This window comes from Encephalitozoon intestinalis, chromosome V (assembly GCF_000146465.1).
Source record: "Encephalitozoon intestinalis ATCC 50506 chromosome V, complete sequence".
In the NCBI taxonomy this organism is placed as follows: domain Eukaryota; kingdom Fungi; phylum Microsporidia; family Unikaryonidae; genus Encephalitozoon; species Encephalitozoon intestinalis.
In genome coordinates this window covers 91,407-118,695 of record NC_014419.1, presented here as the reverse complement: position 1 = coordinate 118,695, position 27,289 = coordinate 91,407, and the positions used below count along the sequence as shown (strand labels likewise).

Here is a 27,289-nt window from a genome sequence, read left to right as displayed (position 1 = left end):
TTAATTGTCAAGTTCATAATGCTGCTGGATGCTTCTATGATAAATAAAGGGAGACTCCGGAACACAATGGCCAAGGTGGAGAAGATATATGTAACAGTTCTTCCGATGACCACCGACGAGTATGCAGTGGGCCACTTCTATACAGTCACAGCAATGACCGAATCAGAAAATGCCGGGGGCTTGAAGGTAGAGATCCTGAAAGCAGAAAGTGTTGTGCACGAGACACTTGGAAAGGTCAGCAAAACACATAAAGTCATGTACTTAAAATCCCGGTTCCCGCGTATGCTTCACAGCCTTATTCCAGAGGATGCATGCATAGTCGAGGAAATCTCATACAATGCCTACACTAAATGCCATACATTCTACAGAAATAGATACTTCTCCAATGACACATTCAACATGGTTTTCAACACAGTTAACAAGGATGGAGCAGAGATTCTTGAGAATCCGTTTGAGTACGATCCTGCACGCATCAGTGGGGTCGAAAGCATCAGATTGGATCTAAACTCCCCTCCAATCAATCCCATCTTTGATCCTTCTGTTTATTACCATGAGGAGAGTGGCCGTGGAAGGCTGGATGAAAATTGGATAGAAACATACAAGAATAGAGGAATGCCGATGATGGTGTCCTATAAGCATTTAACAGTGGAGATCAACAATTACATGATGGGGTGGGTTTCTGCAGAGATAGAAAAGGCCATGAGAAGCGTTATAACATCTGTCCAGCAAAGGGTATTCTGTACAATGGACAAGTGGTATGGGAAAAGCATTGATAGCATCCGGGAAGAAAGTCAAAAGGATAAAAGTTTTATTAAATAATCATCCCCTTTCCACAGTAGCCTCTGCTTTCTTTTTACCTTTGTCTCCAAAGCGTGAGTATGGGTTGTATTCGATGAGCGGCTCTTTATCTGCCCTTACCATGAAGCCTGGGACATCGACAATCTGGTCCTTGATTGAGATGCATCTTCCTCTGATAAGAACTCTTGCGTGGTGCACAGACCTTGCTAGGCCTGCTGCAAACACTCGGAACTGGAGACGTCTTTCCAGATAATGGTTGATTGTGAGGTCAAGAACCTTGTTCAGACCATCAATAACTCTTTCCTTGTCACAAAGATCGATTCCATTGAGTATTCCGTACTTCATCAGCTTCTTGAGAAGACACCTTCCATTGATAGGGATGTCCTCTGGATTTGTCGATGTAAGGAGTGTACGTGCACGTTCCTTGTCCTTTGAAAATATTTTCTCCATCGTCCAGAGCTCGTGCTTATTCTTCAGGCCATACACACCAACCAACTGGATTTCTCTTATCAGTCTTTCCTTTTCAAACGGGTCTCTCGGGGTGTTTGCTCTCTTGCTGCCCTTCTTGCCTGCCATTCAGGGTGAAAATTTTTTGTTCTATTCTATCGGCCCGGACATCCTGCATGTGCCTTTGGAATATATTATGAATGTGTATCTGGGCCGGGAGTGCCATTCTGGAACCAAGAAGCCCATATCAATTGTTAAATGAAATGTCTTCCTATCCCCGATGGGAAAGAGAGCTGTTCCAAACCTAACGGGACTACTGCATAAAAGAGTTGTAGTGAGGATTGGAGGAGGGCAAGTAATCAAGGGGCGATTGGCGGGATACGATGCGTTTATGAATATTGTACTGTCTGAAATTACCGAGCCCGATGATGTCGAAAGCTCTGCTGTTGTGCGGGGAGAGTTTATAGAGGATATAGTGCTGGTGGAGGAAACATCTTGAAGTGTAGAATGGTTGGAACTGGTGGGGTCATAAACTTTGGAATCCTGGGTTGGCATGCCCATGGGATGCAAATTTTTCAAACTCCAAAAACAGCCCTAGAAATGAGGAGCAAGGGATACAGAAGAGGAACCAGGTCGCTGTTTTCTCAAGACCACAGGAAACATGGGGTTGCACATGTATCAAGGTATCTTGAGAAGTATGAGATAGGAGACATGGTGGATATTTTGGTGAATCCATCCATGATGAAAGGAATGCCTCACAAGTACTACCACGGGCGAACAGGGCGTGTCTATGACGTAAAGCCCAGATCTGTTGGTATTGCCCTTTACAAGAGAGTTCGAGGGAAGTATGTGATCAAGAAGGTGATTGCACGTGTTGAGCATGTGAGAAAGAGCAGATGCTGCGAGGAGAGCCAGAAGAGGATCCGTGAGATATCCGAGATGACCAAGGAGGCCGAATCCAAGGGAATGGTGCTTCCACCAATCAAAAGGAAGATCGAGGGCCCAAGAAAGGAAATGGTGATATCTCTTGAAAACAATCAGCCTATTGAGGTTGGCTACGAACCTCATATAGTGATCTTCTAATAAAACCAGTTTATTGAACAGTGTCTTTGAGAGCTTGATGATGAGATGGTCCCTTCCATTTCCGATGTTTTAAAAAGCAGAATTTGGAATCCTTCGAATGGGAGGAGAGACGCCTATGGATGTGGAGCATGAGTTTAACTGGAAGTGTTCAAGCAAACAGAGGACTCCAAAGTGCTCGCATTTGTCGCCACTGAAGAAACGTAAGATCGACGTCTCTATTGCTGGAGAAGACCATACTCAGATTGTCAAGCTCTCAAGTATTGGAAGAAAGGCGGTTCTGAAGAGGATAAGATGGCCTTCTACTTCGAGTATTGGGCAGCTGCCTATGGTGGCAATAGGATACCTCCATCTGGCATTGAATTTGGTTATGATAGGATTTGTGTGCTACATTGTTCTATACATGTTGATAGGATTACAAAGAGACATAAGGTATAAGATAACCAACAGAAGGACACAGATAAAGCATCAGATAGAGGAGGCAAGAGAGGCCTACCGAATTAATAGATGCGACCCAGCCACAAGAGTGCCAGCAATAGAAGAGTTGTGCAACAAATGGGAATGTGTGATCAAGAATGGATACGGATCGGTGGGGTACACCCGAATCATAGCTGAGGTTTTTGGAGACGTCATAGACGGATTTGTCAGAAAGTTTTCTGTAAGGAGCTCTCTGACAATAGGATTTTTCTTCATTCTTTTTCTTATGTTCAGAAGAGCGGCAAAGTCCTAGCCAAAAGCTGTAACTTTAGAATCGAAAGTAAATACTTTGAAACACATCTTTTATTCCTTGTTTGGGTTACTACTCACAATAATGTTATTAATTGGAATGTGTATTAGCTTTACTCCATATCCCAAAATCCCGAGAAAGCCTATTCCAATGGCATGGTGCTTCATCGATGCCGAGAATTCCTTTCTTGAAGGTCGGATGCACTTTTTTAAGAAGGTCTGGACGGATCTCCAGTACTCTGATAGAAGGCTTGCTCTCTGAGACTTCTGTGACATTTAGGGCTATGGCTTCCAGATTATTTTGTTGGCCAAACCAAATGGAAGAACCTGGGATACAAAAACAAAGCCACCACCGAGATTCGAACTCGGGGCCTCCAGTTTACTAAACTGGCGCTATAACCACTTAGCTATGGCGGCTGGCCTCAGCCCCTTCCAATCTCATACGGCCAAACTCCCCTCCTTTGCCTTTTCCAAGGACAAACTCAAAAGACTACAGAAGACTTTTATTCTATAAAACACTCCCTCAGAACCTCTTACTTGCTTGTTCTAGATAAGGTCTTGAGCAGGAAAAGCGTATCCACTTCTTTTTCTTTACACATGATTCTTAAGATCCGTCCAAGAAGATCCTCGCTTTGCTCTCTTATCCGGGAAACACAGGCCAAAGCAGACTCCTTTAGAAACTCAAGCCTTTCTATCTTTGCTGAAAACTCTCGCCGCACCCCTTCCATCTTCTCTTCATATCCAAAATCCCGAACTCTTTTTTTGGGCTCCCGAATCTCGATTAAATTAGAGTTCTCCACCTCATTTCTCAAGCTGTTCCATTTCTCCTCTTCGCAGGAAGCCCATTCAATCTTTTTCTCTGCCTCTTCGACTTCCTTTTCAACATCCCTCTTCTTAATCAAGTCTTCGTTCTGATGGAGCTTCCTCCCCAAATCCATTCCATACCCTGTTTTCTTCTTCTCAAGCACATATTCAACACATAATCTAACTAAGCCCCCTAGTGTCCCTCCTTCTTCAAGTTTTTCATGCAAAGAGGAAACACTCATTCTCTTCTTTGGCACTTCCCTAATTACTATGCTGCTGCATATATCTCCTTCCTCGCATACCTCCATCCCTTCTTTGCCCTTTTCTTCTGTCCATACCACATCTTTTCCCTTGGACTTCTTCCCTAAGCTCTCTACCTCCAAGTCTACCTTTCTCTTCTTTTCCCGGACAAATTTAAAACTGAAGATCCCATCGGTGTTTCCCCGAGCCACTTCCAACTCCCCCTTTCCTTCAGAGAAGAGCCTTCGTCCCTTAGTTCCCTGCCTGCCATTTCGCCTGAAAATAAACCCATCCAAATCCTCAAGCATCCTGCAAAAATACTTTAAGGGCTTCTTTTTCCAAATCCATTTCCCTTCACACTAGAGCCTATACAGCTAAATAGACACACTTAACAAAATACCTTTAATTTCCACCCAACAGCCCATACACTCCAATTCCAATTAAATATTTCTTGGCCTTTTCAACAGCCTTGTATCTTCCTATGTTAACCCTTCCTATCGAGCTTGGAATTCCCTCACACTCTTCCTTCTTAGGAAGGAAGAAATCCTTAAACTCATTGGACTCAAATCCCTCCCTCTGTATGATGCTTCCTGTAACCTCCCCAGAAAACAATTTGCTAACAATCTTCTCTTCCTCCATATGCATCACTCCAATAATAGTAGAGTACACACATCCTCCCCCAACCTTTGAGGCAATCTCCAATACTTTTGGAATTCCAATCTTTAGAAAGTCCTTTGCATACTGCCCTGGAAATCCTCCTAGTCCATCCATGTGGATGCTGGTGTCATCTACAAACACAAAGTTCGATTTGGTGACAAGATGCCTTACCTTTTGAAGCTTGTCCATGATTATCTCGTCCTTGCTCCCCTGTATCTCCTCCATCTCTAAGCTGACCAGTTTCACAGGAACTCCTAAAAACCCCCGAAATGCATTGTACTTATAGAGACTCGACGTTATAAACAGTATCTGAGGCAGTTCTGATCTATCTTTTTCTGCATCCCGAGGTCCTCCTTTAACCTCTTTAGTCCAATTGCACGCATCTGAATTCGTTTCTAATTCAATCTTCGGACATTCCATTTCCACGGGTACCGATCTAACAATTCTTTATAAACTCTTGTTAATTCTATTTACAAAGGTTTAATCAAACATAACCCCGCCTAAGCCCATTCAATGTGCTCGGCCTTAGCCTCCCCCTCCATCGTTACCATGTGCGACCCAAAATAATCCCTCATCGCCTGGATCATACTTCCTCCCCCCTCTTTCTCCTTGATTCCGCTCAAGTACATCAAGCAAGACGCAATCGTTGGAACCGCCACCTCGTTCTCGACCGAGTATAACACCATCTCCTTCAGATACGGAAAGTTCTTGTTGCACAAGGACACAAATCCCGGGCTAAGTTCAAAATCTCCCTCCTGCCCCCTTCCCATCTCTTCAATTGCATTTATAAGCTTTCCCCGGAGAATACATCCGTCGCTCCAAACCCTGGAAATGTCCCTAATTGTATATTTCCATCCATATTTCTCCTTCCCTTCCATCAGCAGATTAAGCCCTTGGATGTATGAAACTATCCTTGCAAGATAAAATCCTTTTCTCACAGCATCGCTTGATATTCTTTTCTCCCCCTTAATACTCTCCAGCTTTGAGGAGAGTTTACATCTTTTATCCTTCATATGCGACACAATCCGAGATGCAACAGCCTCCATTATTGCAGGAACAGCCACCCCCATCTCCATAGAAGTCACCACTGTCTCCTTCCCTGTCCCCTTCTGCTCAGAGACATCCATTATCTGATCAATCACACTCCCCTTCTCGTTTCTCATTCTTAAGATGCTGCATGAAATCCGGAGGAGATAGCTCTCCGACTCCTTCTTGTCCCAATTGTCAAACAGTGAGGAGATCTCTCTGTTATCAAGCCCCAGTGACCTTAGAATAAGGTAGGTCTCAGAGATTATTGCCATATCTCCATACTCAATTCCATTGTGGATCATTTTAACAAAGTGCCCAGCCCCATCTTCTCCAAGCCATACACAGCAGTTCTCTCCCGTGGAGCTGTTGGTTGCCGAAATGTCTGTGAGAAACCCCCTAACCTTCTCCCAGGTTTCTCTGCCACATCCTACCATTATGGACGCTCCATTCCTTGCTCCTTTTTCCCCTCCAGAGATCCCACACCCAACAAACTCAAACCCATAGCTGTTTCTTCGGATAGTGTCCTTGAACGAGGAGTTTCCTCCATCAATTACAATATCATCTTTGCTCAGGTGTTTTCCAAGCTCCTCCAGAAAAATGTCTACTACTTTCCCAGAGGTCAACATCAAAAGAATGATCTTTGGTGAGCTTTTCATCCCTTTAACCAGATCCTCTACAGAATAATGAGGGCAGATATCCGGTCTTTCCTGGATAAGGCTATCTGTCTTTGAGGATGTTCTGTTGAAAACATGGAGCTTGTATCCTTTTGCGGCAATGTTTAGTGCAAGGTTTCGCCCCATAACTCCCAGGCCAATTAACCCGATCTCCATCAATGGGGTGCAAGGACCTGAATTTGTACTTTGTCTTCCAAGACATAAGAACAGCCCTAATTGTTAGTTTCCATGGAGGAAAAGATCAAGAGTCTGGAAGAAAAACTTTCAGGAGCCGAGCAACTTCGTAGGAAGTCGGAAGGTTTTAAGATTCTAAGCACCCGGATAAGAGAATACATGGAGAGGCTGGAAGCTTTGAATAGTCGGATACAGACTATAAACACATTGATGGTGGGATATGATCTTGTGGACTTTCTGAGTGATGAGGCTGTGGACATGAATTCAATGGGGCTTGACATGGTTGTTTCCACAATGAAGGATGTTATGTCTGCCAGCCGCCAGTTCCAGAAGGACGGCTCGGCAGAGTATCTGGAAAGATGCAAAGGCCTGCAAAAGAAAATAAGGAGGATTGGATTTCTTAGATTGAACGAGATCATCTACAGGTCTGTAGAGTCGCTGATGGTGGATCCAAGCTTTGGAGAGTTTGTCCGGCTACTGGAAGAAGATCTTGTTTACAGAACACAGGTGAAGATTTTGCAGTCGAGAAAGGTGGAATGTCTCCGGAAGTCTGTGTACATAAAGAACAACAGGGAATTTCTGTTCAGATCGATGGTTCGGCAGGAGCTATGCATCTTCCTGAAACTATTTCCATGGGAGTCTGAGAGGCTGAGGAAGAGACTTAAAGAATTCAAAGAGGAAAGACCTTTGGCTTCCTCGGGGCTTTTCGAATGTTTTTCGTTCTCTGTCCTCAAGGAATACTTTGAGAGCTGTGGCATAGAAGAGCTTGAATCTTTGAAGAAGCGTCTGTTTGTAGAGCTGAAAAGCAGTGAAAAAAGTATTTCTGGAGAGGCAAAGGAAAGCGAGGACGGGGACTTCTATGCCGGAGTTCTGATGCTTGTATCTGTAAGACATTACCTTTCCTCAAAACAAAATTACAGTGCTCAGAACGAAGTTATTGAGGTCTAGGACACGTGCCCAGGAGAAACTGAAGGACAAGATTCAGATCTAAAACAATTGAAACAGAGGTTATAAAGCCTAGATGAGGAAACAAACCCGATGGAAGAAGAGAGTGTTCTAGAAATAACGATTCCCGGAACAAGAAATGTCGAGGGCAAATATACCGAGTATGAGGTTGTATGTGTCACTAATAACAAAAGCTTCAAGAAGCGTTACACAAAGGTTTTTAAGCGATACAGAGATTTCTACAAACTTCACTCCAGGCTCAGATGCCTTGTGAAAGTACTTCCGGAGTTTCCAAGAAAGAGGTGGAACAAAATGAGTGGGGATGTTGTGGAGGAAAGAATGAGAATGCTTCCAATCTACATGAAGTTTGTGTGCGACCAGATTCTGTCGGATAGAGAAGCCTCTGGAAAGATAGAGGCAGACATTGTAGACTTCATACAAGGTAAAGATCCCGAGCTTGATGGTTAGTGTTTATTTAGAAAGGCTTCGAGAAGGCGTTTTCACGGAAAAGACCTGTATGTTTTGTCATCTGCCTCCCAGACAACGTCCAACTTCCTTGAGGCCCCAGCCATCTTTTGTGCTTCTTTTTTCAGTCTTCTAGACTTCACAAGCTCCCCATTCTCTTTATAGAATCGGCTCATGTAAAGGGGAGCCAAGAACATATCTTTGGATTCTCTCCTGGAGACATACTGGTTGCACTCTAGTAAAGTTTTATAAAGATCCTCGTTGTAGTAGCCGGCATCTTCTCCTTGATCTATCTTTTCTGCCCCTTTCTTGAGGTGGACATACTTCAAATGCAAGGCAATGAATGACAGCTTCCTATGCTTGAGTTTATAGTAGGTTATTATTTCTGAATAGTCCCCTTCTTCCTTCAGATTTCTGTAGAAGTCCAGAAAGCTTTCAAACGAGGACAGGGCTTCTGCATATTTCGAGGGAACAATGGGATCTCTAGGAAAAACTTTTGGATCCATCTCCGATGTAAAGACAATCTTCCCGACATTCCCATCCAAAATGTACGCCAGCGACAGAAGATCGTTGGTGAGAACCGGTTCCTCATAGTATTCAAACATCTCCGAGGGACTTTCAAGGCCCAGAAGACATAAACAAATACATTAAATTTCATAGGCAAGGCCCTGCATGGACAGAACCGGCGAGTTTATGAAGGTTATCCAGGCCACACTCATTCCTCAACAGGGAAGGCCTTCTTCTTCGTCCCCATACACAAAGGCATTCGAGATAGAGGCCACGGTGGAGAAAATACTTTCCGAGGTGAGTAGAATGCTGGAGAATGGGAGAGTATACGAGTCGTTTGCTCTGCAGTCAAAGATAGATAGGGCCCGGGAGCTGATAAGAGAGATGCAAGAGATTTCTGGGCTGGAGATAAGATTCCAAAATGACCAGGAGGCTTCTTCATATGCAAATCTCGATGGAATAATCAAAAACAAGGCGACACGACACCATATAAGATTAAAGGAGCTTACCAGAAAAAAGAATGCTCGGGCCCAGGCTGTGTCTGAGAGGAGAAAAGAGTTTGATTCAGAGTGCTCGCAAGAGCAACAGAATGCTGTGCTAATGGAAAGCGAAGTGGTAACTGAGAGGATCAAAGAGAGGCAGAAGATATCAATGCAGATCAGCGAGATAGGTCAGATCATGGAAGAGATAAGCATGCACATATCTCTTCAGGAGGAAAGCTTCAGAAGAATCGACGACCTCATGGAGACCTCGGAAGGTCTTATCTTCGGAGGCCTGGACCTTATGAGGAAGACTTGGAAGAATGTATCTGGCACTCGCCCTGCAATAATCAAGTTCATGGTGTTCTGGATGGTGCTCGCACTGGTTTTTTGGATGTTAAGAAGATGACTTTGCATAATTAATTAAAGGATAAGGTTCTGTTTTTGGTGGTTGGCATTTCTTGCCTCTTTCTAAACAACTTTTTATATAAACAAAACATCTGGTTTGCTACTGTGTTGCTTTGGGAAGAAGCTGGACTCTCGGCACATCAAGAGCTTGACTAAACATGCTTGTATTCAAACAGTTTGTCCTCACAAGCAACAACAAACCTCTCTCCATTCGAGCACACTAGCTTGAGCTTGTCTTTCTTCTCTGTATTCTTTGGCTCACAAGGTATTTCCAAATCCTCCTTCGATCCGTCCGAGAGATTGACGATATGGACTGCATCCTGAAATCCTCCTGTGAACCCATAGCCGTTTGAACAGGAAATCCTGAACCTTGTATACACTGCATCAGACTCATAAACAGAACTGATTTCGTCTGTATCGTCGCACAGTACAGTAGTAAAAACACTATCCTTGGGATTTCTCATGTCATAGAGTGTGACAGAGTTGAGACATCTGGCAAGAATCAGGTTTGAATCAACAAACTGGAAGTCGGAAATGGACTTCACTGCCCCTTCAATTCCATCCACATCCACCCCGTCTATTTTTAGGACTTCCAACGACTTCGAGGAGAGTCTTAGATCGTTTATGTGGATTACTCCAGAGCTTGTTGAATACCCAAACACCATGTTCATTTCGCTACTGAACTTCGTTGAGTTGATTACAAACATCAGATCACTGTATTTGTGTGGCTTCACATCCACAATCGTGAAGCATCCTTCGATCTTTTCGGGCTTCCACAGATTTATCTTTAGATAGTCGGAGGACAGAAGATACTGCTTGTCATTATTAAGACTCAAGCTATTCAAAATACACGGATGCACATTCTTACACTCTTTTACACATGTGTAATCATACTCTTCCGAAAATCTTCCTTCCACAACTTCCTTGGTAGGACCCTTGTTCCTGATCCTCCATATCTTCAGGCTTCGCTCGTTTCCAACGGCAAGAAGCTCCTCAGGCCCTCCGCAATCTAGCTTTTCAATCGCCAGCACTTTCTCGGCTACATCACAGCTCTCAAGATAGTCGAACTCTAACTCAAATCCCTGGAAGGAGTACAGCTTCTTGTCTCCATAGCATTCCACACGTCCGTCTCCACACCCTATGTATAGGCGCTCCCCATACTGCATAGAGGTTGTCCTTTCCTTATTCTCCAAGGAATTAAACTCAAGAGTAAAGGCTTTGCACTGCTCCCACATTGGAATCTTGTTATTACCCATATCAAGGATTTTTTATTAAAAAATTGCCGCCAGGCTCCCAACAAATTGCTAGTATCTTTTAATAATATAGCTCACCTTCGCCCTCTATAAAGATGCTTTGGCTTTCTGTCATAATAGTGCTTGTCATCAAACCTAGCCTTCTTCTTGCTTGGCTGCCGAGGTGGCTGCACTATCTGTGTCTTGTTGTCTTTCTTCACACTCACTTCCACTTCCTCTCCACTGTTCTTCGTCCTCAGCTTCCATGAATCCGGAAGTCTTTTCTTTTCCCGAAGCCTGTTGATAATCCTCCTTCTTTCTATCCCTACTGTAATCTCTTCCTTCAGAGCTCTTTCTTCAGGAGACAACACATCGTAAGTCTTGCAGTACATCGGAAGCATGTCCTCTTCCTCCTTCTCAATCTCCACAAGTTTTCTTTCAATATCTGGGTCAAAGAAGTCTGCTACATTCTTTCCGTCTATAATCTCGGGTATGATGTCGTACTTGTACTCGGAAGGGACAAGATACCTTTCCTGCTCATTTTCAATCTCTGTTATCTCCCGGGAGCAAACAAACGATTCTGCCTTTTCTCGGACCTCCTTCGGCCTGAGAATCGTGATTCGGTTGATGTATTCGCAGAGCTTGTCGCTGTTGATCTTCTTCTCAAATCGCTCGTCGAGCAAGAGGTCACATGCCATCCCCTTGACCACATCTATGTTTTCTTCCTTTTCACAGCTCATCTCCATGTACTTCTTCCCAGACAGAAACTCCATGATCATTTCTTTATCCTCCAGATCACACAATTTCACCACATCGCTCTTACTCAAAACAATCACCATGCTCGAATTCAGGAGTGGATTCAGAGTGTTGAATAGGTCTATCTGCTCGCTGATCGAATATCCGCATGTCTCACTCAGATCGATAAAGTAAAGAACAACAGCCTTGATGTGTGCAAGTGCAGTGATGCTGAGCATCTCAATAGTGTTTCTGTTTTCAAGAGGCTGGTCTAGGATTCCCGGCGTGTCAATCACCTGCCACTGAAGATACTTGTAGTCAAAGTGACCAACATAAAGACTCTTTGTTGTAAACGGATAAGACTGGACCTCCACATCCGCCCTTGACACCTTCCTAACAAACGAACTCTTCCCAACATTTGGAAATCCACACACAAGGAGAGTTCTTCCAGATAAGTCTATCGACGGCAGCCTGCTCATGTGCATCCTAACCTCCTCCAGATACTCCAAAGTCTTTCCAAGCCTTTTGATTGCAGATGCCATTCTCCCAAGAGCTGCTCTTTTCAGCTGCTTGCATCTGTACAAGCTGTCCGCAAACTTCAGGAGCTTTACAAACTCCTTTGAAATCTTGTCGATGGCATTCCTTGCCGAGTTTACATGCCCAAGGGCAAGCTTGTAATGGTCTCTGTCGTACAAAACATTGATCAAATCCCTGTAGAATGGATGGATGTCCTCGATCCTTGGAAAGTCTGTAAGAATGGTTCCAAGCCTCGATCCAAACTCACTTCCTGCATGCTTTACCTTCCTCATATAGAACATCCTTATCTTGATAATGTTGTATTGGGGGTGGATGACTGTTGGTGTTCTCCTCTGGGTTTTACTAAGGGACGTGTCTATCAGCTCCGTGTTCAACGGCACAGGAGTTATGTATCCAAAGTTTATCTTCATTTGGGGTACTTTCAGAGAATGAAAAAATTGCAAGAGTCCTTGGGCCTAGACATTCCATACCTCTTCTCCTCTAAGAGCAAACAGCCATAGATCCAGAGATTCTTTAACCCATAGGCGGATGCTTAGGTTGTATGAGGGGATGATCTTCCTTCCAGACTGTCCTCCAGATTGTACCTTTGTCCAGATAGTACACCACAGCACAATTAGAATTCCCCCTCGTGAAGAGTACCACATTCCTGTGCGTCTCAGTCGCCATTCAATATTCGACAACCTCTGTGTACATACAGGCAAGCCAAGCCTCATGACTGTAAACTATATACAGTCCTATTCATTCGAGGAAAAGAGGGGGATCCTGTCATACAGAGAGTTCGAGGGCATTGAGGTTACAAAGCAGAAGATACTAAAGTCGGAGATATATGAAGTTCTCCCTCCTTTTAGAATCCAAGAGTACTTCGATGGGACATTCCTGTTTCTCAAGCTAGAAGAGCTATTTGGGGAGGGTAAGATAGATGAGTATGAACTGTACAGTGAGAGAAACGAACGCATGGAAAAGAAAGGGTCTGTGTATAGGGTATATCCAGACAAGAGATACGATCAGGAATATGTGATCTTTGGAAAGGGTTTCATATACCGGCTTAGGCCTGGATGTGTTTTTGCGTGTCCATTTTACTTCAAGTTCTGGAGCACTTCAAGTATGGTGTACTTCGTTGCAAGGCCAAGGAGCGGTGTTTTGAAGGTAGAATGCCCGGGATTGATTGAATCTGACACGTCGAAGGGCACCATTGGGATTCCACCAGAAAGTCTCGACAGACAGGGGGGCTTTCTATGTGTGGGAAGCCATAGAGTTGGATTCTCCCCCGAATTCTACAAGCATTATTGTGGGGATTACAATGAGAAGAACACATGATATTGGGGTGCCATTAGACCCTGGATGGAAAATATAAAGAGGAACAGAAGGTTTTTGGGAATAGCATTGATAAACTTTGCAATATGTATTTTTGTTCTCTTTCATGCTCCAGTGGTTATCTCCATACCTTACGTCTCTCCAAAGGTATGTCTCCGATTTGCATCTCTGTTTGTATACACCTTTGTTTATGCATTTGTTCTCCTTGGGGCGAACATCAGAAGAGTGGCGCCAGGCAGACTGACCAGAAAGGTCATACCTGTAAAGTGAGGAGGGCCGGGACGTCTGGGGAGATACTTAGATGAGGAAAAAATTTTATCCTCAAATGACAGAGGAGGTTCACAGCAAGTTCCTGGAATTCCTCGACAACACATCGAAGATCAGGACAGAGGCTGAACAGGCCATATACAGGAATGAAACAGTACTATTGGTTGATCTTCAGGATGTCCATTCCTATTCAGTGGATCTGTACACGGACCTGGTGAGAAACTTTTCAAGGGACGTGGATAGGATTAACAGAAGCATAGCTGTATATACGATGCGAGAGTTTTCTACTGCACTTGAACAGGTGTCGTTCCACAACAGTCAGGTGGTCTACAAGATCCGAGAGCTGAAGAGCGACAAGCTGGGGCAGCTTCTGAGCTTTAGTGGGACGGTTACCAGAACGACGCAAGTAAGGCCGGAACTTTCGCAGGGGACTTTTGTGTGTAAGGTCTGTAATTCAGTTGTCAGTGATGTTTTCCAGGAGTTCAAGTACACCGAGCCTTTGGTATGTCCAAACCACCTCTGCACAAATAGGAGGCTATGGAAGCTCGAGATTGACAAAAGTAAGTTTTTGAATTGGCAAAAGATACATGTGCAAGAAAATACAGAAGAGATTCCTCCTGGATCACTTCCAAGGAGCATGGATGTGATAGTCAGAAACGACTTGGTTGAAAAGATAAGGGCTGGAGACAAGGTTGTGATGACAGGATATCTGATAGTTGTTCCCGATGTGATACAGTTGATGATGCCTCAGAGTAAGACTGTTCCTGTACAGAGCGGAGAGCTGGACGAGATCAAAAAGAAAAGGAACATAAACATCAAGGATCTGAACTACAAGTTAAGCTTTATGTGCATACATGCTGATTGCAGTCTTGTGGAAGATGGAGAGTTTACTAACGAAGAACTAGCTGTGATAAACGAAATGAGATCTGCATCTGACCTCTATTACAAATTGAGCCAGAGTATGTTTCCGTCGATTCATGGGCACTACTCAATCAAAAACGCAATCCTACTTCTTCTTGTTGGAGGGGTTGGAAAGAAGGCTGAGGGAGGAACCAGCCTCCGAGGAGACATCAATGTTCTGCTTGTAGGAGATCCAGGAACTGCAAAATCCCAGTTTCTGAAGCAGGCGAGTTCCTTCCTTCCTAGAAGCGTCTATACTTCTGGGAAGAGCAGTAGTGCTGCAGGGCTTACTGCAAGTGTGATAAAGGATGGAGAAACAGGAGAGTTTACAATTGAGGCAGGGGCACTGATGTTGAGCGACACTGGGATATGCTGTATCGATGAATTTGATAAGATGAATGTTCGGGATCAGGTGAGCATCCATGAAGCAATGGAGCAGCAGACAATAACCATTTCGAAAGCAGGAATAAATGCAACCCTGAATGCCCGAACCAGCATCTTGGCAGCTGCAAATCCAATCAAGGGTAGATACGATAAGAAAAAGACTCTAAGACAGAACATAAATCTCAGTGCACCAGTGATGTCCAGGTTTGATCTGTACTTTGTACTGATCGACGATGCAAATATGGAGAATGACAGGAATGTTGCAACACACATACTCAACAGCCATGCATCTATTACAGACAAAGGGATGCTAGCAAGTTACTTTACAAAGGAGCAAGTAAAGTTGTATCTTCGCTATGCAAGAAGGAAGACCCCAAAAATGACGGATGAAGCAAAGGAGATGCTTATAAAGAAGTACATTGGGATAAGGCAGGATAGTCTTGTTCACAGCAACAACTACATGATGACTGTCAGGCATTTGGAGAGTCTGATTCGTCTTAGCGAGGCGCTTGCAAAGATCCATGACAACGAGTTTGTAACAAAGGAGTATGTGGAGGAGGCGTACAGGCTGGTGAAAAGCAGTGTTGTTGAGGTCAAGGGGGAGGACATAGAAATAGTTCCCAAGACTGCCGACGAGCCCGGATTCATGATAAACAGCAAGGACTACATAAGAATAACAAACTCTTTCATATACCTTATAAAGACGAGGGATCCGATGGAAAGACATGAGCTGGTCGAGGCATTTCTATCGGAAAGCGAGTCATGCATAGAGAGCGAGAAAGCCTTAATCGAGGAACAGAAAAAGGCAGAAAACGTCCTGTCTTTCCTTATAGGTAAGGAAGGTGTCTTGTTTATCAGCGATGGGAAAATCCACATTCATCCTAGTTATGATGTATGAAATAAAGAGCCTCTTTCCAATATTTATCTTCTTTGTATAGATATAGACAGAATGTTTATTGCTGGTCGTCTAGAGCTGCTTGGATTGCAGCTATGTCGTTTGAAATCCCATGCACTTCATTTGCAGCCCAAGGGTTTACAAACTCCTCTACATCTTCGTATAGAGAATATCTTACCAACTCCCTTATTTCATCTGCAACACTTTTATCTATAAACCCAAGCTTCTTTTCACACATCTCCCTTCTGAGATGTCCTACCTGCTCGATGATTTCTCCTTCTTCTTCTACGGACTCCTTCTTATCTTCAGTCTCTTTCCTCTTTGGCGTCTTCTTCATAACCTTGAAGGGCTAAGGCTTCGTATCTACAATTACAGTGCTTGTATCTTCTTTTGGACAGGGAATCTGGCTAGACCAATGGAATGTCTGGTACAGAATCCTTCCATCTATAATTTCATGCAACATCATCTTCCTAAACATTGGGATGTCGTTCGAAGAGAACCAGCAGCCATCTCCGTCTAACCTGTATCTTCCAAACATGCACACGAATACCCCGCAGTCCCTCCCGTTTCTTTGCAAGGGTATTTTTCTTTTAATCCGAACACACACAGAGAGTTTTCTCCCGTAGATCCTGTTCCACTCACTTCTCAGATACTCTAGTATCCTCAGGACTACATCTGTGTAGACATTCCCCATAGAGTCGTAGTGCTCAAGCACCATCTCTCTGACATCGAAAGCCACAAACATCCAATGCCCTGGAACATACACTGGAATGTATATCAATCTGTTCTCAAATATGTTTGCGCTTGAAGTCCATCTCTGCACCCATTCCACTCCTTTCTTGCTCAGGGTTGTGTAGAAGAATGTGGAAAAGACATACATAGGAGTCTTCGAGTGTTTGGCAAGGAGCTCGAAGTACACATTGATTATTTTGTCGTTGAGCATCGACCCGTCTTTTGTTCTCTGTAAGTCTTCGGAGAACAGTTCATATCCTTCTCTCTTAATGGGCGTGGATACCCGGAGACAAGCATCTGCAACGGCATCCAGTTGCTCCAGTTCTGTAGGAATCATTCTACTAGCGCTTGGACATCTGTTTCCTGTACTCCGATGATCTTCTTTTCCTGGCTCCTTTTCGTTCATCCAAGTGTCTATAGCTATTTGGGGAGAATAGTATGAGTGCCCATACTTTAATGGAAAAGAAGAGCCTCCCGAATGATCCACATTCATTTGATATTGGTAAGAAAGGGTTTCTGAGCTACGAGGAATACAGAGGATATTGCCTGAGTATACTCAAACAACCGCTGGGAAAAAAGAAGATGGGAAACAGAATAGAATATAATGCAGTAGAGTTTGCGTCATGCGATACAGAGATTAGCGGTGTGTTTGACTTTCTCTCCTCAGGAGAGGATTGCATCTCCTTCCAAACACTGAAAAAGGCCACGTCCAAGCTTGACATGAACATCCCAGACGAAGATATATCAATAATGATAGACATGTTCAACTCCGATGGACTAATATCCAAAGAGCTGTTTTCAAGATCATTTGAATGATTCGTCTTTATTAGTATTAGCTCGAAGGAAAGTATTCCTTTGCTGCTCCACTGTAATCCTTTCCTACATCAACCACATTAAATCCTTCTTCTCCTCCAACATATATCATTCCGTCCTTGAAGCACAGATCAAAGATGCATCCCACTCCACCTTCGACAAGCTTAAAACTTTTCTCATCCCTTATGTCGCCAAAGCCAACCACTCCTCCAAACGTTCCAAACACAATCCGATTTTCTCCATCTCCTCTTATCCTCGATATCCCTGACATTCCCTCAATCGGTATCTTGAATGTGCGCATTCCCATAGGCATGTTAATGAGAAGGATATGATCAAAATCCCCACCAACAATAAAGTAGTTGTTCATGTACAGGATACATTCCGGACTTCCTTCAATCTCGATCCTTCCCAGAAGATGAGCGTTCTTTCGTATTAGAGCACATCCCTTCAACCCCAGGCATACTACATCGCTCCCAGGGATCTTGTCCATGGCACTTCCATCCCTCACGTACAAGTCCATAAGCTTCTGGTGGCTCTTGGCATCAAATACCATGAAGTTTGCCTCGCTGAGGGTGTATGCCTTGCCTCTTTCATAGCATATGTCTTGTATTTCGTTGTGCTGGCCAATGCAGACATTCTGAATACACAGGTCCAAGCTGAATAGATGCACATTTCCTTGGGCTGTCCCCACTAGAAGCTTATCTCCATCTATTTTCATTTTTGAGATGTCTTCTCCCACCTCAACACTATTAATCTCATCTTCTAATGTCATTAGAGATATCGTTCCATTCAACGATCCAACAATGAATCTCTCATCATCTACAAACTTACAAAATATTATCGAGTCGTTAAAATTCTCTACTATACTGATAATGTCGCCGGTCCCGAGATCCATAACAATGCATCTCTCGTCCCCCCCTCCATATATTAGTATGTTTTTACTCGGATTGAAGTCCACTGCATATACTTCTGTCTCCATGGGATCCCCTCTCCTCATCTTTATTGCTTGTAGCCCCATTTATTTACAAATCTTCACTCCAAGCTTGTCCCCCACTTTATTGATGATCTCAAATGCTTTCATCACATCCTCTGTGGTGTGTGAGGCCGAAATACATAGCCGAACCCTGCTTGTCAATATAGGAGTTGCTGGATATCCAACAACAATAATCCCAATCCCCTCCATCATGCAGAGCCTTGAAAACTCAACCAGCTTCCCAGGGCACACTATCAGAATCGGAATGACTGGAGAGAATTCGTCTCCAAGTATAAAAAAGCCAGCATTCACAAGGTTCTGCCTCATGAGAACCGTGTTCGACCTGAGCTTTTCGATCTTCAACCTTCCAAGCTCCGTAGATTTTATGCATCTCAAGCTCTCCAGTATCTGCGAACATACAAATGGTGGCATTTGGTCTCCATATAGAGACAAATCACCATAGAACCTTAGCCATGTCACCAGCTTCTTCGATCCTGCTATGTATCCTCCCATCCCCCCAAAAGACTTTGTAAATGTTCCCATAAGAATATCAACCTCCCTGAAATCCACATTTGCATGTTCGCATACTCCTCTTCCCGTGGCCCCTAGTGCCCCTATCGAGTGTGCTTCATCAACAAATATGTAGAACTTATACTTCTTTTTCAACTCAACAAGCTTCTTTATGTTGGCAATAGTTCCCTCCATAGAGTAAATTCCCTCTACAATCACAACAATCTTCCTCCATGCTCTGTGTGTCAAGGGCTGGCCTTGGGAAATGTTGAAGATAAGCTTACTCTCTAGGTCCTTCATATTATTGTGCTCAAATACTCTTATAACTCCTTTGCTGATCTTTGCCCCTGTTATCAGAGACGCATGGTTAAGCTCGTCCGACAGGATGAGAGTCCCCTCCTCACATATCACAGGTATGTTTGAGGAGTTTGTACCATATCCAATCGAAAACACCATACAGTCCTCTTGATGTAGAAAAGACGCCATCTCCTCCTCCAACTCCCTGATTATGTCGTAGCTTCCCACCTCCCTTGCAGGTGCCGTCAGTACAAGAGGGTACTTGTGTACCACTTCCACAACCTTCTCCACAATAGATCCCTCGTTGTTACTGAAGCCGAGATAATTATAAGACCCGAGATTGAGCAGCTTTAGCTTCTTTCCTGTTAGGCGAAAGCTTTCATTGGAGTCTTCTATTATCCTTTCCAGGACAGTGATATACCTCCCCGGGACTCCGGAAATGGGGTTTTCCCAGCAGTCCTGGAATCGTTTGAAAATCCGACGTCTGAAGAAGCTTTCGAAGTTGCTGTACAACGGCACCCTGTTGTCGTCCAGCTTGTTTCTTTTCTGTATCTTGGGAAAAAGCCACTTTCCAAATGTGTCTCTGGCATGCCCTAATAAAACAACAATAAGATAAAACAAATAGGTAACCAACATTACATGCAAAGGAATCTTGTTCTCGCTCATCCTGGTTTGTTTGGATTCCTTTGCATGTCTTTTGTTTAATAAACGTCATGTCATTCATATTCTCCAGCAAAGTAATTCAGCTCGGGATAGTATCCTGCTGCAACAATCCGATCCTTATAAACAAGCCCTCCAAACTCATTGTGAATCCTCTGGGACGTTTCCAAGTCCTTGCATTCTATAAATATTCGAGAACTCCCAGGCTGTCTTCCAGGAAAGTGTTTGCTCCGAGGTACCATCACATTTTTTACTCCTTCGTTTCTAGAACACATTCCTCTAATTGCCTCGATGATTTCCGAAACATCTACGTCCCACGGGCCTATAACATTTAAAAGCACTACTATCCTGGTCTTTTCCTTGCTGAGCGCAATAGGCCCTGCCATTCTTCTTGGCATAAGAGAAGGAATGCTCCTGCCGAGATTCAGTATTGAACAACCCTTGTAAGCCCTTACAGAGGCCAAAGGCCGTCCCACATCCGAGATAAAAATATGGCTTGTGGCCTTTACAAAAGGATCACAAAGTTCCGGGTTCCTGAATGTAAAGACAAAATATGAGGGATTTCCACATTCTCTAAAGCTTTGCAAGGGAGATATTTCGTCAAGAGCATCCCGAAGGATAGAAGCGGAAATGTCCAGCGGGCCCAGCAGAATCTTGTCTACAGTGCATGGAACATCTTTGCAGTACTTGCTTCCTGCCTCTCTTACTTCTCCATCCCCAGGGAACTCTATATAGCCAGATGGACGAAGAAAGGTAAAATCTCTGCTACTCAGATACAAGCACTTTGTAGCATCCTGTCTCGAGGAAAACTCAATGTCGATTTGGCCATCTCTGCTACTAAGTGCAAAGCCCTTGAAGAAGCGCAGTAGAAACTTGTTCAACGAACCCGGGCCCAAAGGCGTCAAGCAAACAATGGATGTGCTGTTTCTATGGTCCTCTTCTGTAAATCCATCTGTCTTCAGCCTCGAGAGTAGCAATGGCACATAAAGATCCTTCTCGAGTTCCTTTGTAATGTTGATTCCAGACTCAAGAATCTCTTCAATGTATTCAATTCCTTCAAGTATACACCTTCCCACATCAAAGAGATTCATTCTTCTGGCCCTTTTATCCAACGGAAGCAATCCCATCCGTCCAGGGACTACTTTGTTCGGTTATAACCTTTGGAAACCAGCAAAGAGATAAATAACTTTTTTTGAATTTATTGGTCGAATAGTTAGGCTGCTAAAGTTCCATGATGTTCGGATCAAGCTGGATAATCTTTGCAAAGTCTCTAAAGAACATCTTCATAAAATTTACAAGAACTCCAACTTGTTCTAGATCCAGTTCATTGTGGGGTTTGATCACAAGATTTGGCATCATTATGGTGGAAATCCCCTCCATGTTCATGTTATTCTTGTGGTTCTTTCCTCCGTCTGTTGCAATGTCATGCATCACATATAAAAAGTAAATTGTTGCTTCCAGGACATGTCTATTTGTTTTTGGCATTGATATAAATAGCATCTGGCAAAGAATGATTTGATCGTCTCTATTCTCGATCCTTGCTATTTTAAACATAGTGTCTATCAAGCTCTCTGGAATAATGGTGGTGGAGTATTCTCTAAGAATCTCCTTAAATGCTGTCGTGAGATCAATCACATTGAAATCCCGGATGAGAAGTCTTCGAGCCTCCCCGTAAGAGAGGTTTCTGCTGACATACTGGTTGATTGCATCTACACATTCCTTAATGGTAGTAATTGAGTTTCGGACCCGGAAGATCCCTCCAACCTTGCAGTCAAGGCTCAGAACCGTTTCTGTCAGTATGTAGAAGTTCCTGGGAACCATCAGCTCTCCCTCCTTTCCATAGCTGAGCCTCGTAACAACCCATTCATATTTGGAATGAAGCTTCAAGGTGTCGTGTGAAAAGAATACCCTTGCCAACTTACCCTGCCTCAGTTTAAATCTCTCAAAGGTCCCAAAGTACTTCCGTATCAGGTCGTCGTAGTATTCGAAGAAGCTTTTTTTGTAAATCTCAAAGTCCCCATCTGCAAGGCCATTCACAGTCCTTAGGTTTCTTTCAAAAGGCTTGCCTAGAGACTTTCTCTCCATTGTTTATTTATCTTCCAGTGTATTTCTGAATGTAAATCACCACAATCTGAAACAGCACTGACACTCATTTATAAAAGTAGCCTGATATTGGAAGAGTAGGTTCCAATATTAATTCTATAGGTTTTAGTAGCTGAAACTTCACAAACTCGGAAAACTTTAAGTTCTACACAGAACCACCGCCTATGTCTATCCATTGGGTGCTACCCAGGAAGTGAACAAACAAGTCACTGTGCTCGGTAACCTCCAATACATCCTTAAGAAGTACTATACTTCCAACCAATCGACCCTCAAACATCTTTATCTCTTCCTTGCTAAGGGCAGACTTGTACTCGACGTCCAAGAAGTTGAAACAAAGATCAAAAAAATTGCTCCATGCATGATACGCCTTCCCGCTTGTAAGATACATGTCTCGAAGCCACTTCTTAGTACTTGAGAGCATGGAGTCTCTTATGTAATCCATATCCTTTTCTACCCTAACAGGCTTCATTCTTGAATGGATCGAAAACCTGAATTTGTCCACAACCATTGCCGCCATCCTTGCAAACCAAAACCCTTTGAATCTGCTCATGTAGTATGACAACCCAGTAAGTGTAAATAGGAACCTAAAAATTATCTCCAGCTCAGAAACCGTTCTTGGTGACAAGAAATTCCTGAGGATCGATGGAGTGTATTCGACAGTCAGGAGCTGTAGCATAGTAAGATGCCTTTCCTGGCAGGCCTCCATCTTGGTATTCAAAATCTCCAGGATATACTTGTTGGTGGGCACATCCGATCTTCTAAAGATAAGGCCCTCCGCATTCTTCGACTCTCGAATGGCATTCATCTTGGCAACCGTTCTTTCGTTTGGGAAGAACATCTCGTCCCCTAACTCTTCGAAAATGTCTAAGTACAGAGACGACTCATTCACCAGAAGATATCTATACATTACATCCAATTCCCTTTCAAGGCTACTTCGAAGTGACTCTAAAAACTGTGTGTTCAGATATGAATTTAACCCTGTAAGCCCAAGATTCCCATACTCCTCTGCCAAGTTGTGGAATATGTTTTTCCCATGGATCATCCGTCCGAGATTGACTATCCTTCCACAATTGTAGATAAGGTTCTTGTGATCTTCCAAAAAGTATGGCACGTTATCCTGGGCAATCCTATACCAATGTGTCCACACACAATCCGTAAATTCATTCAAGCACTCGTTTTTCTTCACCATAAACTCACTGCTCGGCATCAGCCCTTCTGTAACCCAACCTTGCACCTCTTCTCTTATTCGGTGAATGCAAGGATTAATGAGATCATCATAAAGACCTAGAAAATGTACAGTTCTATCCCTTCTTTTCTTAAGATGGTTCAGTATCCGAACTCCCGACATGTCCCTAATGTCGTCTACAATTTCCTTCATCTCATCAAACTCCTCGACTCGGCTTCCAAGGCTCACTATAAGCATCTCAATACTCCGTGTTTGGCATCGAAGGCCCATAAGATCCTTCAAGTACTTGCCGATCTTAGCCTCAAAGTAGTCTCCTACCATTTCTCGAATTGTATCGGATGAATACTGTGACTTCAATATAAACTTGTTGAGAACTCTTACATTGATTGCTAGCGATTCAAACGGAAGAATAAGCTGAGGAGGATATGTCGGGTCTCCTATCAATGCATACCTCTTGTCCTTCACTCCTATCCTTAAGTGGGTGGTGTCAACCCCACAAAGAAGATAGAAGACATTCTCCAATATTATGGCATGTCTTTCATCCTCCAGTTCCATTCGATGGCCTTCTTTATTCATACCAACAAAAGGGTCCAATAAGCTTTTATTTCTTTTCAGGACCGGTATCCCAGCCCCACACAGCGCAGGTCAAACCTACTCGCCAACAGAGCTGGAATCGAAAACACAAGCACCAGATAGGAAAGAATGTTCAGATGTGCAACTAGAGGTGAAAAGCTCCCAAGATCATAAAAGAAGTTTCCAAGTAGGACAATCAGGTTTGAAAACAAAAATACAAACATCATGTTGGAACTACAGAACATAGATGTCAATGGATTGTGTAGGACAATCACACTTTCAAAAAGCATGTATATCCCCATATGCAAGGTGTGAAGGGTAAGTATCCAGAACACAAACCCCGCATTTCCCAATCTTCTAGATCCTTCGTTGGAGAGCTGCGACACTGCATAGAGACATCCAAATATACCCGACATCCTCAGGACTTGAAATCCCTTGCTTCTTACCTTGTCCTTGGAGGAGCATATTCTTCCAATCTCCGATGCCATCAAAAATATCGATGTGTATGGAATAACCGCCACTAGTCCTTCCTTGTTCATCTCCAGGAATGTTTTCCTCTGATCAGAAAAGATAAAGCCCACCAACCCAGAGAACTTGAGAACGACTTCGTAGATTGTTATTAAAAAGAGTCCCAGAAGAAAGTTGTATCTGGACCCTATCAGTGAACATATGAGTCTCACAGCTGCAAGTATAAAGTAAAAGTTTAAGTGGATTCCGTACTCTCTTGGATTTACGTGGATATTAAACCACTTAACAACAAAGTACCTTACAAACCCAAGGATAACAAGAACTAGGTAGGACCTTATGCACCTTCTTAAAGGCCTTCCTTTCCAGCCCACAACCCCGCTATTATAAATGAAGCTTCCAACACCTATGTCCATCATTTGGATTCCAAAAAAATCCGACTTCCCAAGTCTTCTGTCAAATATCGAGAAGTCCACTCCGTATATTGCAATCACAACTATAAGAGATATTGTGAATCTTAAATATCCGATTACCGTAGTTTTTTCACTGCTGTTTGTAGATTTCTGGATTTGTGAGTATCTGAAGAGCATGGCTAAACAAAGATACGTGCTCCAGATTCTGTCTGGGAACATCACGGCACAGTACTGGGGAACTATGTAGAACAAAAAGTCGTTGAGTATGCTTTTTCTGTATCCAGACGAATAGACAACCAGAGACAGAGCGGTTATACTTGTTATTTGCAAGAGCTCCAGTTCGTTTGTGTTCCTCATGGGAAAGGCTTTTTTCTCCAAGAATTAAATAGACATGTGGGCAAGGCCAAGGACTTGAAGCCGAAAATACAGCCCTGGGATGGCAAAAGGGGAGGCTGAATACTTCTTCACATTCAGAACCAACGTTAAGGGACGGTGGTGTGAGAAACCGGTGATAGATGTCCTTGCTTCGGAATTTAGAACAAGAACCAAGGACTATTTTCTGTCTGCGTTGGAATGCGGGGCAGTAACAGTTAACGAAGAGATTGTGGAACCCGGAAGAATACTCCGAATCGGAGATGTCATAAGGCATACAGTCCACATTCATGAGCCGGCACATCCGGAAATAGATATAATAAGGGAGGAGCAAGACTATGTTGTCGTGAACAAGCCTCCGGGGATGCCATGCCACCCCACCGGAGGTTATAGAGAATACTCGGTCACAAGAGCACTCTTTGGGGACAAGAAGGTGGCCTGCATCAACAGACTGGACATGCCTGTGTCCGGGGTCTTGATTGTTGCAGTGAAAAACCATTCTAAATGCTTGGAAGCAATCAGAGAAGCCAGAAAGATCTACCTCGCAAAGGTACAAGGACTATTTCCTGACAGCATAGATGTAGATAAGAAGATCTCATGTGCCGAAGGAAAGCACAGATATGTTAGCGACGAGGGAAAGGCATGCTTGACACTGTTCAGAAGACTAGCATACAAAGATGGGCATTCGCTTGTGGAATGTAGGCCTATTACCGGGCGCACACACCAGATTAGAATTCATCTCCAAAGTATAGGATTTCCAATTGTAAACGACATCATGTATGGGGATGGGGAGTTGCCACAGCCACTTTGGGATAGCACCTGCAATGCAGAGATAAGTGGCTTTGAGGATAAAAGAAAATACGAATATGTGGTAAGGAGTTGTAAAGGAAGAAACAATAGGTCTTTCGTCACTAAGGACTACTATATCTGCCTTCATGCTTGGAAATACACATATAATGGAATAGAGTATGTAGCCAACCTCCCAGAATGGTGCAAGGACTGGGGCCTGGAACCATAGACAGAATTGCTAGAAAATAAATCAGGCTTTATTGAAGTACTTCTCAAGATATGCTTTCCTTTCCTCCTCCAATATTCTTCTTCTTTCTCCTCTGATCTTCCTAGCCTCCTCTCTTCTTTCTTTTTCCTTCCTTATTTTCTTTCCATTGCACCGAATCTTGGGTATCTTCTTTGGATCTTCACATTCAGACTTAAATATGTTCCTGATGTATCCCACAACGTTTTCTTCCTCTGCAGGAATCCCAAACATCTTCCTAAGCTTCTTCTCCTTCCTGGGAAGATGGGAAACGTCATTGACAACATTTGTAAGCCCATCTATCTCCTTCTCCCCGGCTCGCAGAATTATCAGGCTCAGTACACAGGTCTGCTCAGAAACAATCGATCCACGGACGCTTTTGCGCCGCCTCTCTCCCTTGCGTCTGCATCGGTATCCTGTATCCCCCTTCGATAGAAGAGGCCTTACTCTCTTCTTCGTCAAGTGCCCCCCTACCATGGGAAAGCCCTGATAGTCGTCTCCTCCTGTGATCTCCATAATTGTTCCTTCAAACTCTTCTCCGAGAATTCCCCCATCAAACTGATCTCCTATCTTCTTGTCGTAAAGCCTTGATTCCACCTTTCTTTCAATCTCAAACATCTTCTGTGTACCATTCGTTGGATATGCTATGTTTAACTGAAATTAGTCTTTCAAAGTCCACTTACCTTCATTCACAAGGGTAGACTCGAAAAAAAATTTACCTCTAATTTCCCAGGCCAAGATCGTATCATTGCCTACATCCTCATCCCAGGCTTTTTTTTCCAATTCCCGCCACCACCTCATCAAGAGCTCTCTCGATATCATGGCTCATAGCCTTGTCTATTTCAAACAGCTTGTTTCCCATGTATTCTTCTATCACATCCTCGACACTTCGAAAAACCGACCCCAAACAACCACCGGTAACTTCTTTCAGAAACTCTTTGGTGTGCTGTGGAATATATACATTGTACTCTGTAAGCTTCACCAGCTCTTTGTTGTAAATGCCTTCGATTAAGTCGTAAAAAAATACACTCCCACGCTTCTCCAAGCTGTATGGATGCCCTCTCTTTCTTTCACACAAATGGCTTCTGTTGATCGATCCGCATTTATAGCAAAAGATAAAGTCCGACTCTCCAAGGTTGTACTTAACAAACCCCATTCTTGCAAGTGCCTTCGCCTCCTTGAGACTCCATCCATTGAACATCTTTACCCTGCTCTCCAATCTGTTCACATTGAAAAGTGGACAGCTGTTCATGTGGAGGTAGTGCTCCTTTGCCGGCATGTCTGTCCTTTCCCAGCATTCCAGTGTCTTATTGCAATACACACACTCCACCGTCAGATTGTTCTCTTCCGTAGATAGGCAGATAAATCCTGCAATGGAAAGACCCTCCGGCGTTGCAACACCGTAGTTCTCAGGCCATGAAGCAAATGTCTTCATCCTTTCCTTGAATGAAAACATTAAGGG

General features: G+C 43.5%; 30 protein-coding genes and 1 non-coding gene across 31 annotated transcripts; 12 read left to right on the top strand and 19 right to left on the bottom strand.

The window, feature by feature from the left end:
* Positions 1-66: 66 nt before the first annotated feature.
* On the top strand, positions 67-819 carry Eint_050970 (phosphatidylinositol transfer protein; the record flags this gene model as incomplete). Its single annotated transcript, XM_003072858.1, has 1 exon — positions 67-819. The coding sequence occupies one exon, from the start codon at positions 67-69 to the stop codon at positions 817-819; it is 753 nt and encodes a 250-aa protein (XP_003072904.1).
* Eint_050960 (40S ribosomal protein S9) lies at positions 820-1,374 on the bottom strand (the record flags this gene model as incomplete). The annotated part of the gene is made up of 1 exon (XM_003072857.1): positions 820-1,374. The coding sequence occupies one exon, from the start codon at positions 1,372-1,374 to the stop codon at positions 820-822; it is 555 nt and encodes a 184-aa protein (XP_003072903.1).
* Positions 1,375-1,525: 151 nt separating this feature from the next.
* Positions 1,526-1,744, top strand: Eint_050950 (small nuclear ribonucleoprotein G; the record flags this gene model as incomplete). The annotated part of the gene is made up of 1 exon (XM_003072856.1): positions 1,526-1,744. The coding sequence occupies one exon, from the start codon at positions 1,526-1,528 to the stop codon at positions 1,742-1,744; it is 219 nt and encodes a 72-aa protein (XP_003072902.1).
* Positions 1,745-1,845: 101 nt separating this feature from the next.
* On the top strand, positions 1,846-2,328 carry Eint_050940 (60S ribosomal protein L21; the record flags this gene model as incomplete). The annotated part of the gene is made up of 1 exon (XM_003072855.1): positions 1,846-2,328. One exon carries the CDS (start codon positions 1,846-1,848, stop codon positions 2,326-2,328), a length of 483 nt encoding a protein of 160 aa, XP_003072901.1.
* Positions 2,329-2,425: 97 nt separating this feature from the next.
* On the top strand, positions 2,426-3,055 carry Eint_050930 (uncharacterized protein; the record flags this gene model as incomplete). The annotated part of the gene is made up of 1 exon (XM_003072854.1): positions 2,426-3,055. One exon carries the CDS (start codon positions 2,426-2,428, stop codon positions 3,053-3,055), a length of 630 nt encoding a protein of 209 aa, XP_003072900.1.
* A 50-nt stretch (positions 3,056-3,105) lies between these two features.
* Eint_050920 (protein transport Sec61-like protein) lies at positions 3,106-3,327 on the bottom strand (the record flags this gene model as incomplete). The annotated part of the gene is made up of 1 exon (XM_003072853.1): positions 3,106-3,327. The coding sequence occupies one exon, from the start codon at positions 3,325-3,327 to the stop codon at positions 3,106-3,108; it is 222 nt and encodes a 73-aa protein (XP_003072899.1).
* A 68-nt stretch (positions 3,328-3,395) lies between these two features.
* On the bottom strand, positions 3,396-3,468 carry Eint_050910. The gene has a single exon. It is a non-coding gene; the product is annotated as a tRNA-Thr (tRNA).
* A 116-nt stretch (positions 3,469-3,584) lies between these two features.
* Positions 3,585-4,403, bottom strand: Eint_050900 (uncharacterized protein; the record flags this gene model as incomplete). Its single annotated transcript, XM_003072852.1, has 1 exon — positions 3,585-4,403. One exon carries the CDS (start codon positions 4,401-4,403, stop codon positions 3,585-3,587), a length of 819 nt encoding a protein of 272 aa, XP_003072898.1.
* A 94-nt stretch (positions 4,404-4,497) lies between these two features.
* On the bottom strand, positions 4,498-5,172 carry Eint_050890 (Ham1 nucleotide triphosphosphatase; the record flags this gene model as incomplete). Its single annotated transcript, XM_003072851.1, has 1 exon — positions 4,498-5,172. One exon carries the CDS (start codon positions 5,170-5,172, stop codon positions 4,498-4,500), a length of 675 nt encoding a protein of 224 aa, XP_003072897.1.
* An 80-nt stretch (positions 5,173-5,252) lies between these two features.
* Eint_050880 (6-phosphogluconate dehydrogenase) lies at positions 5,253-6,611 on the bottom strand (the record flags this gene model as incomplete). Its single annotated transcript, XM_003072850.1, has 1 exon — positions 5,253-6,611. One exon carries the CDS (start codon positions 6,609-6,611, stop codon positions 5,253-5,255), a length of 1,359 nt encoding a protein of 452 aa, XP_003072896.1.
* A 72-nt stretch (positions 6,612-6,683) lies between these two features.
* Positions 6,684-7,577, top strand: Eint_050870 (uncharacterized protein; the record flags this gene model as incomplete). Its single annotated transcript, XM_003072849.1, has 1 exon — positions 6,684-7,577. One exon carries the CDS (start codon positions 6,684-6,686, stop codon positions 7,575-7,577), a length of 894 nt encoding a protein of 297 aa, XP_003072895.1.
* A 90-nt stretch (positions 7,578-7,667) lies between these two features.
* On the top strand, positions 7,668-8,042 carry Eint_050860 (Grd19 sorting nexin-like protein; the record flags this gene model as incomplete). The annotated part of the gene is made up of 1 exon (XM_003072848.1): positions 7,668-8,042. The coding sequence occupies one exon, from the start codon at positions 7,668-7,670 to the stop codon at positions 8,040-8,042; it is 375 nt and encodes a 124-aa protein (XP_003072894.1).
* A 32-nt stretch (positions 8,043-8,074) lies between these two features.
* Eint_050850 (uncharacterized protein) lies at positions 8,075-8,644 on the bottom strand (the record flags this gene model as incomplete). Its single annotated transcript, XM_003072847.1, has 1 exon — positions 8,075-8,644. One exon carries the CDS (start codon positions 8,642-8,644, stop codon positions 8,075-8,077), a length of 570 nt encoding a protein of 189 aa, XP_003072893.1.
* A 67-nt stretch (positions 8,645-8,711) lies between these two features.
* On the top strand, positions 8,712-9,434 carry Eint_050840 (putative syntaxin-like protein; the record flags this gene model as incomplete). Its single annotated transcript, XM_003072846.1, has 1 exon — positions 8,712-9,434. One exon carries the CDS (start codon positions 8,712-8,714, stop codon positions 9,432-9,434), a length of 723 nt encoding a protein of 240 aa, XP_003072892.1.
* A 151-nt stretch (positions 9,435-9,585) lies between these two features.
* Eint_050830 (Ser/Thr protein phosphatase PP2-A regulatory subunit B) lies at positions 9,586-10,689 on the bottom strand (the record flags this gene model as incomplete). The annotated part of the gene is made up of 1 exon (XM_003072845.1): positions 9,586-10,689. One exon carries the CDS (start codon positions 10,687-10,689, stop codon positions 9,586-9,588), a length of 1,104 nt encoding a protein of 367 aa, XP_003072891.1.
* A 71-nt stretch (positions 10,690-10,760) lies between these two features.
* On the bottom strand, positions 10,761-12,347 carry Eint_050820 (NOG1 nucleolar GTP-binding protein; the record flags this gene model as incomplete). Its single annotated transcript, XM_003072844.1, has 1 exon — positions 10,761-12,347. One exon carries the CDS (start codon positions 12,345-12,347, stop codon positions 10,761-10,763), a length of 1,587 nt encoding a protein of 528 aa, XP_003072890.1.
* A 118-nt stretch (positions 12,348-12,465) lies between these two features.
* Positions 12,466-13,254, top strand: Eint_050810 (uncharacterized protein; the record flags this gene model as incomplete). Its single annotated transcript, XM_003072843.1, has 1 exon — positions 12,466-13,254. One exon carries the CDS (start codon positions 12,466-12,468, stop codon positions 13,252-13,254), a length of 789 nt encoding a protein of 262 aa, XP_003072889.1.
* A 24-nt stretch (positions 13,255-13,278) lies between these two features.
* Eint_050805 (uncharacterized protein) lies at positions 13,279-13,521 on the top strand (the record flags this gene model as incomplete). The annotated part of the gene is made up of 1 exon (XM_009163583.1): positions 13,279-13,521. One exon carries the CDS (start codon positions 13,279-13,281, stop codon positions 13,519-13,521), a length of 243 nt encoding a protein of 80 aa, XP_009161847.1.
* A 55-nt stretch (positions 13,522-13,576) lies between these two features.
* On the top strand, positions 13,577-15,700 carry Eint_050800 (DNA replication licensing factor Mcm6; the record flags this gene model as incomplete). Its single annotated transcript, XM_003072842.2, has 1 exon — positions 13,577-15,700. One exon carries the CDS (start codon positions 13,577-13,579, stop codon positions 15,698-15,700), a length of 2,124 nt encoding a protein of 707 aa, XP_003072888.2.
* Positions 15,701-15,755: 55 nt separating this feature from the next.
* Positions 15,756-15,935, bottom strand: Eint_050790 (uncharacterized protein; the record flags this gene model as incomplete). Its single annotated transcript, XM_003072841.2, has 1 exon — positions 15,756-15,935. One exon carries the CDS (start codon positions 15,933-15,935, stop codon positions 15,756-15,758), a length of 180 nt encoding a protein of 59 aa, XP_003072887.2.
* Positions 15,936-16,046: 111 nt separating this feature from the next.
* Positions 16,047-16,835, bottom strand: Eint_050780 (Ulp1 protease; the record flags this gene model as incomplete). Its single annotated transcript, XM_003072840.2, has 1 exon — positions 16,047-16,835. One exon carries the CDS (start codon positions 16,833-16,835, stop codon positions 16,047-16,049), a length of 789 nt encoding a protein of 262 aa, XP_003072886.2.
* Positions 16,836-16,885: 50 nt separating this feature from the next.
* Positions 16,886-17,245, top strand: Eint_050770 (uncharacterized protein; the record flags this gene model as incomplete). The annotated part of the gene is made up of 1 exon (XM_003072839.1): positions 16,886-17,245. One exon carries the CDS (start codon positions 16,886-16,888, stop codon positions 17,243-17,245), a length of 360 nt encoding a protein of 119 aa, XP_003072885.1.
* A 16-nt stretch (positions 17,246-17,261) lies between these two features.
* On the bottom strand, positions 17,262-18,221 carry Eint_050760 (uncharacterized protein; the record flags this gene model as incomplete). The annotated part of the gene is made up of 1 exon (XM_003072838.1): positions 17,262-18,221. The coding sequence occupies one exon, from the start codon at positions 18,219-18,221 to the stop codon at positions 17,262-17,264; it is 960 nt and encodes a 319-aa protein (XP_003072884.1).
* A 39-nt stretch (positions 18,222-18,260) lies between these two features.
* Eint_050750 (serine palmitoyl transferase subunit 2) lies at positions 18,261-19,688 on the bottom strand (the record flags this gene model as incomplete). Its single annotated transcript, XM_003072837.1, has 1 exon — positions 18,261-19,688. One exon carries the CDS (start codon positions 19,686-19,688, stop codon positions 18,261-18,263), a length of 1,428 nt encoding a protein of 475 aa, XP_003072883.1.
* Positions 19,689-19,738: 50 nt separating this feature from the next.
* On the bottom strand, positions 19,739-20,809 carry Eint_050740 (U2 snRNP auxiliary splicing factor U2AF large subunit; the record flags this gene model as incomplete). Its single annotated transcript, XM_003072836.1, has 1 exon — positions 19,739-20,809. One exon carries the CDS (start codon positions 20,807-20,809, stop codon positions 19,739-19,741), a length of 1,071 nt encoding a protein of 356 aa, XP_003072882.1.
* Positions 20,810-20,903: 94 nt separating this feature from the next.
* On the bottom strand, positions 20,904-21,767 carry Eint_050730 (Lrg1-like protein; the record flags this gene model as incomplete). Its single annotated transcript, XM_003072835.1, has 1 exon — positions 20,904-21,767. The coding sequence occupies one exon, from the start codon at positions 21,765-21,767 to the stop codon at positions 20,904-20,906; it is 864 nt and encodes a 287-aa protein (XP_003072881.1).
* A 163-nt stretch (positions 21,768-21,930) lies between these two features.
* On the bottom strand, positions 21,931-23,547 carry Eint_050720 (uncharacterized protein; the record flags this gene model as incomplete). The annotated part of the gene is made up of 1 exon (XM_003072834.1): positions 21,931-23,547. One exon carries the CDS (start codon positions 23,545-23,547, stop codon positions 21,931-21,933), a length of 1,617 nt encoding a protein of 538 aa, XP_003072880.1.
* A 35-nt stretch (positions 23,548-23,582) lies between these two features.
* On the bottom strand, positions 23,583-24,779 carry Eint_050710 (uncharacterized protein; the record flags this gene model as incomplete). The annotated part of the gene is made up of 1 exon (XM_003072833.1): positions 23,583-24,779. One exon carries the CDS (start codon positions 24,777-24,779, stop codon positions 23,583-23,585), a length of 1,197 nt encoding a protein of 398 aa, XP_003072879.1.
* A 79-nt stretch (positions 24,780-24,858) lies between these two features.
* Eint_050700 (pseudouridylate synthase) lies at positions 24,859-25,812 on the top strand (the record flags this gene model as incomplete). Its single annotated transcript, XM_003072832.1, has 1 exon — positions 24,859-25,812. One exon carries the CDS (start codon positions 24,859-24,861, stop codon positions 25,810-25,812), a length of 954 nt encoding a protein of 317 aa, XP_003072878.1.
* Positions 25,813-25,833: 21 nt separating this feature from the next.
* Eint_050690 (40S ribosomal protein S6) lies at positions 25,834-26,516 on the bottom strand (the record flags this gene model as incomplete). Its single annotated transcript, XM_003072831.2, has 2 exons — positions 25,834-26,481; positions 26,511-26,516. The coding sequence occupies 2 exons, from the start codon at positions 26,514-26,516 to the stop codon at positions 25,834-25,836; spliced, it is 654 nt and encodes a 217-aa protein (XP_003072877.2).
* Positions 26,517-26,587: 71 nt separating this feature from the next.
* Positions 26,588-27,283, bottom strand: Eint_050680 (uncharacterized protein; the record flags this gene model as incomplete). Its single annotated transcript, XM_003072830.1, has 1 exon — positions 26,588-27,283. One exon carries the CDS (start codon positions 27,281-27,283, stop codon positions 26,588-26,590), a length of 696 nt encoding a protein of 231 aa, XP_003072876.1.
* Between the last annotated feature and the right edge of the window lie 6 nt (positions 27,284-27,289).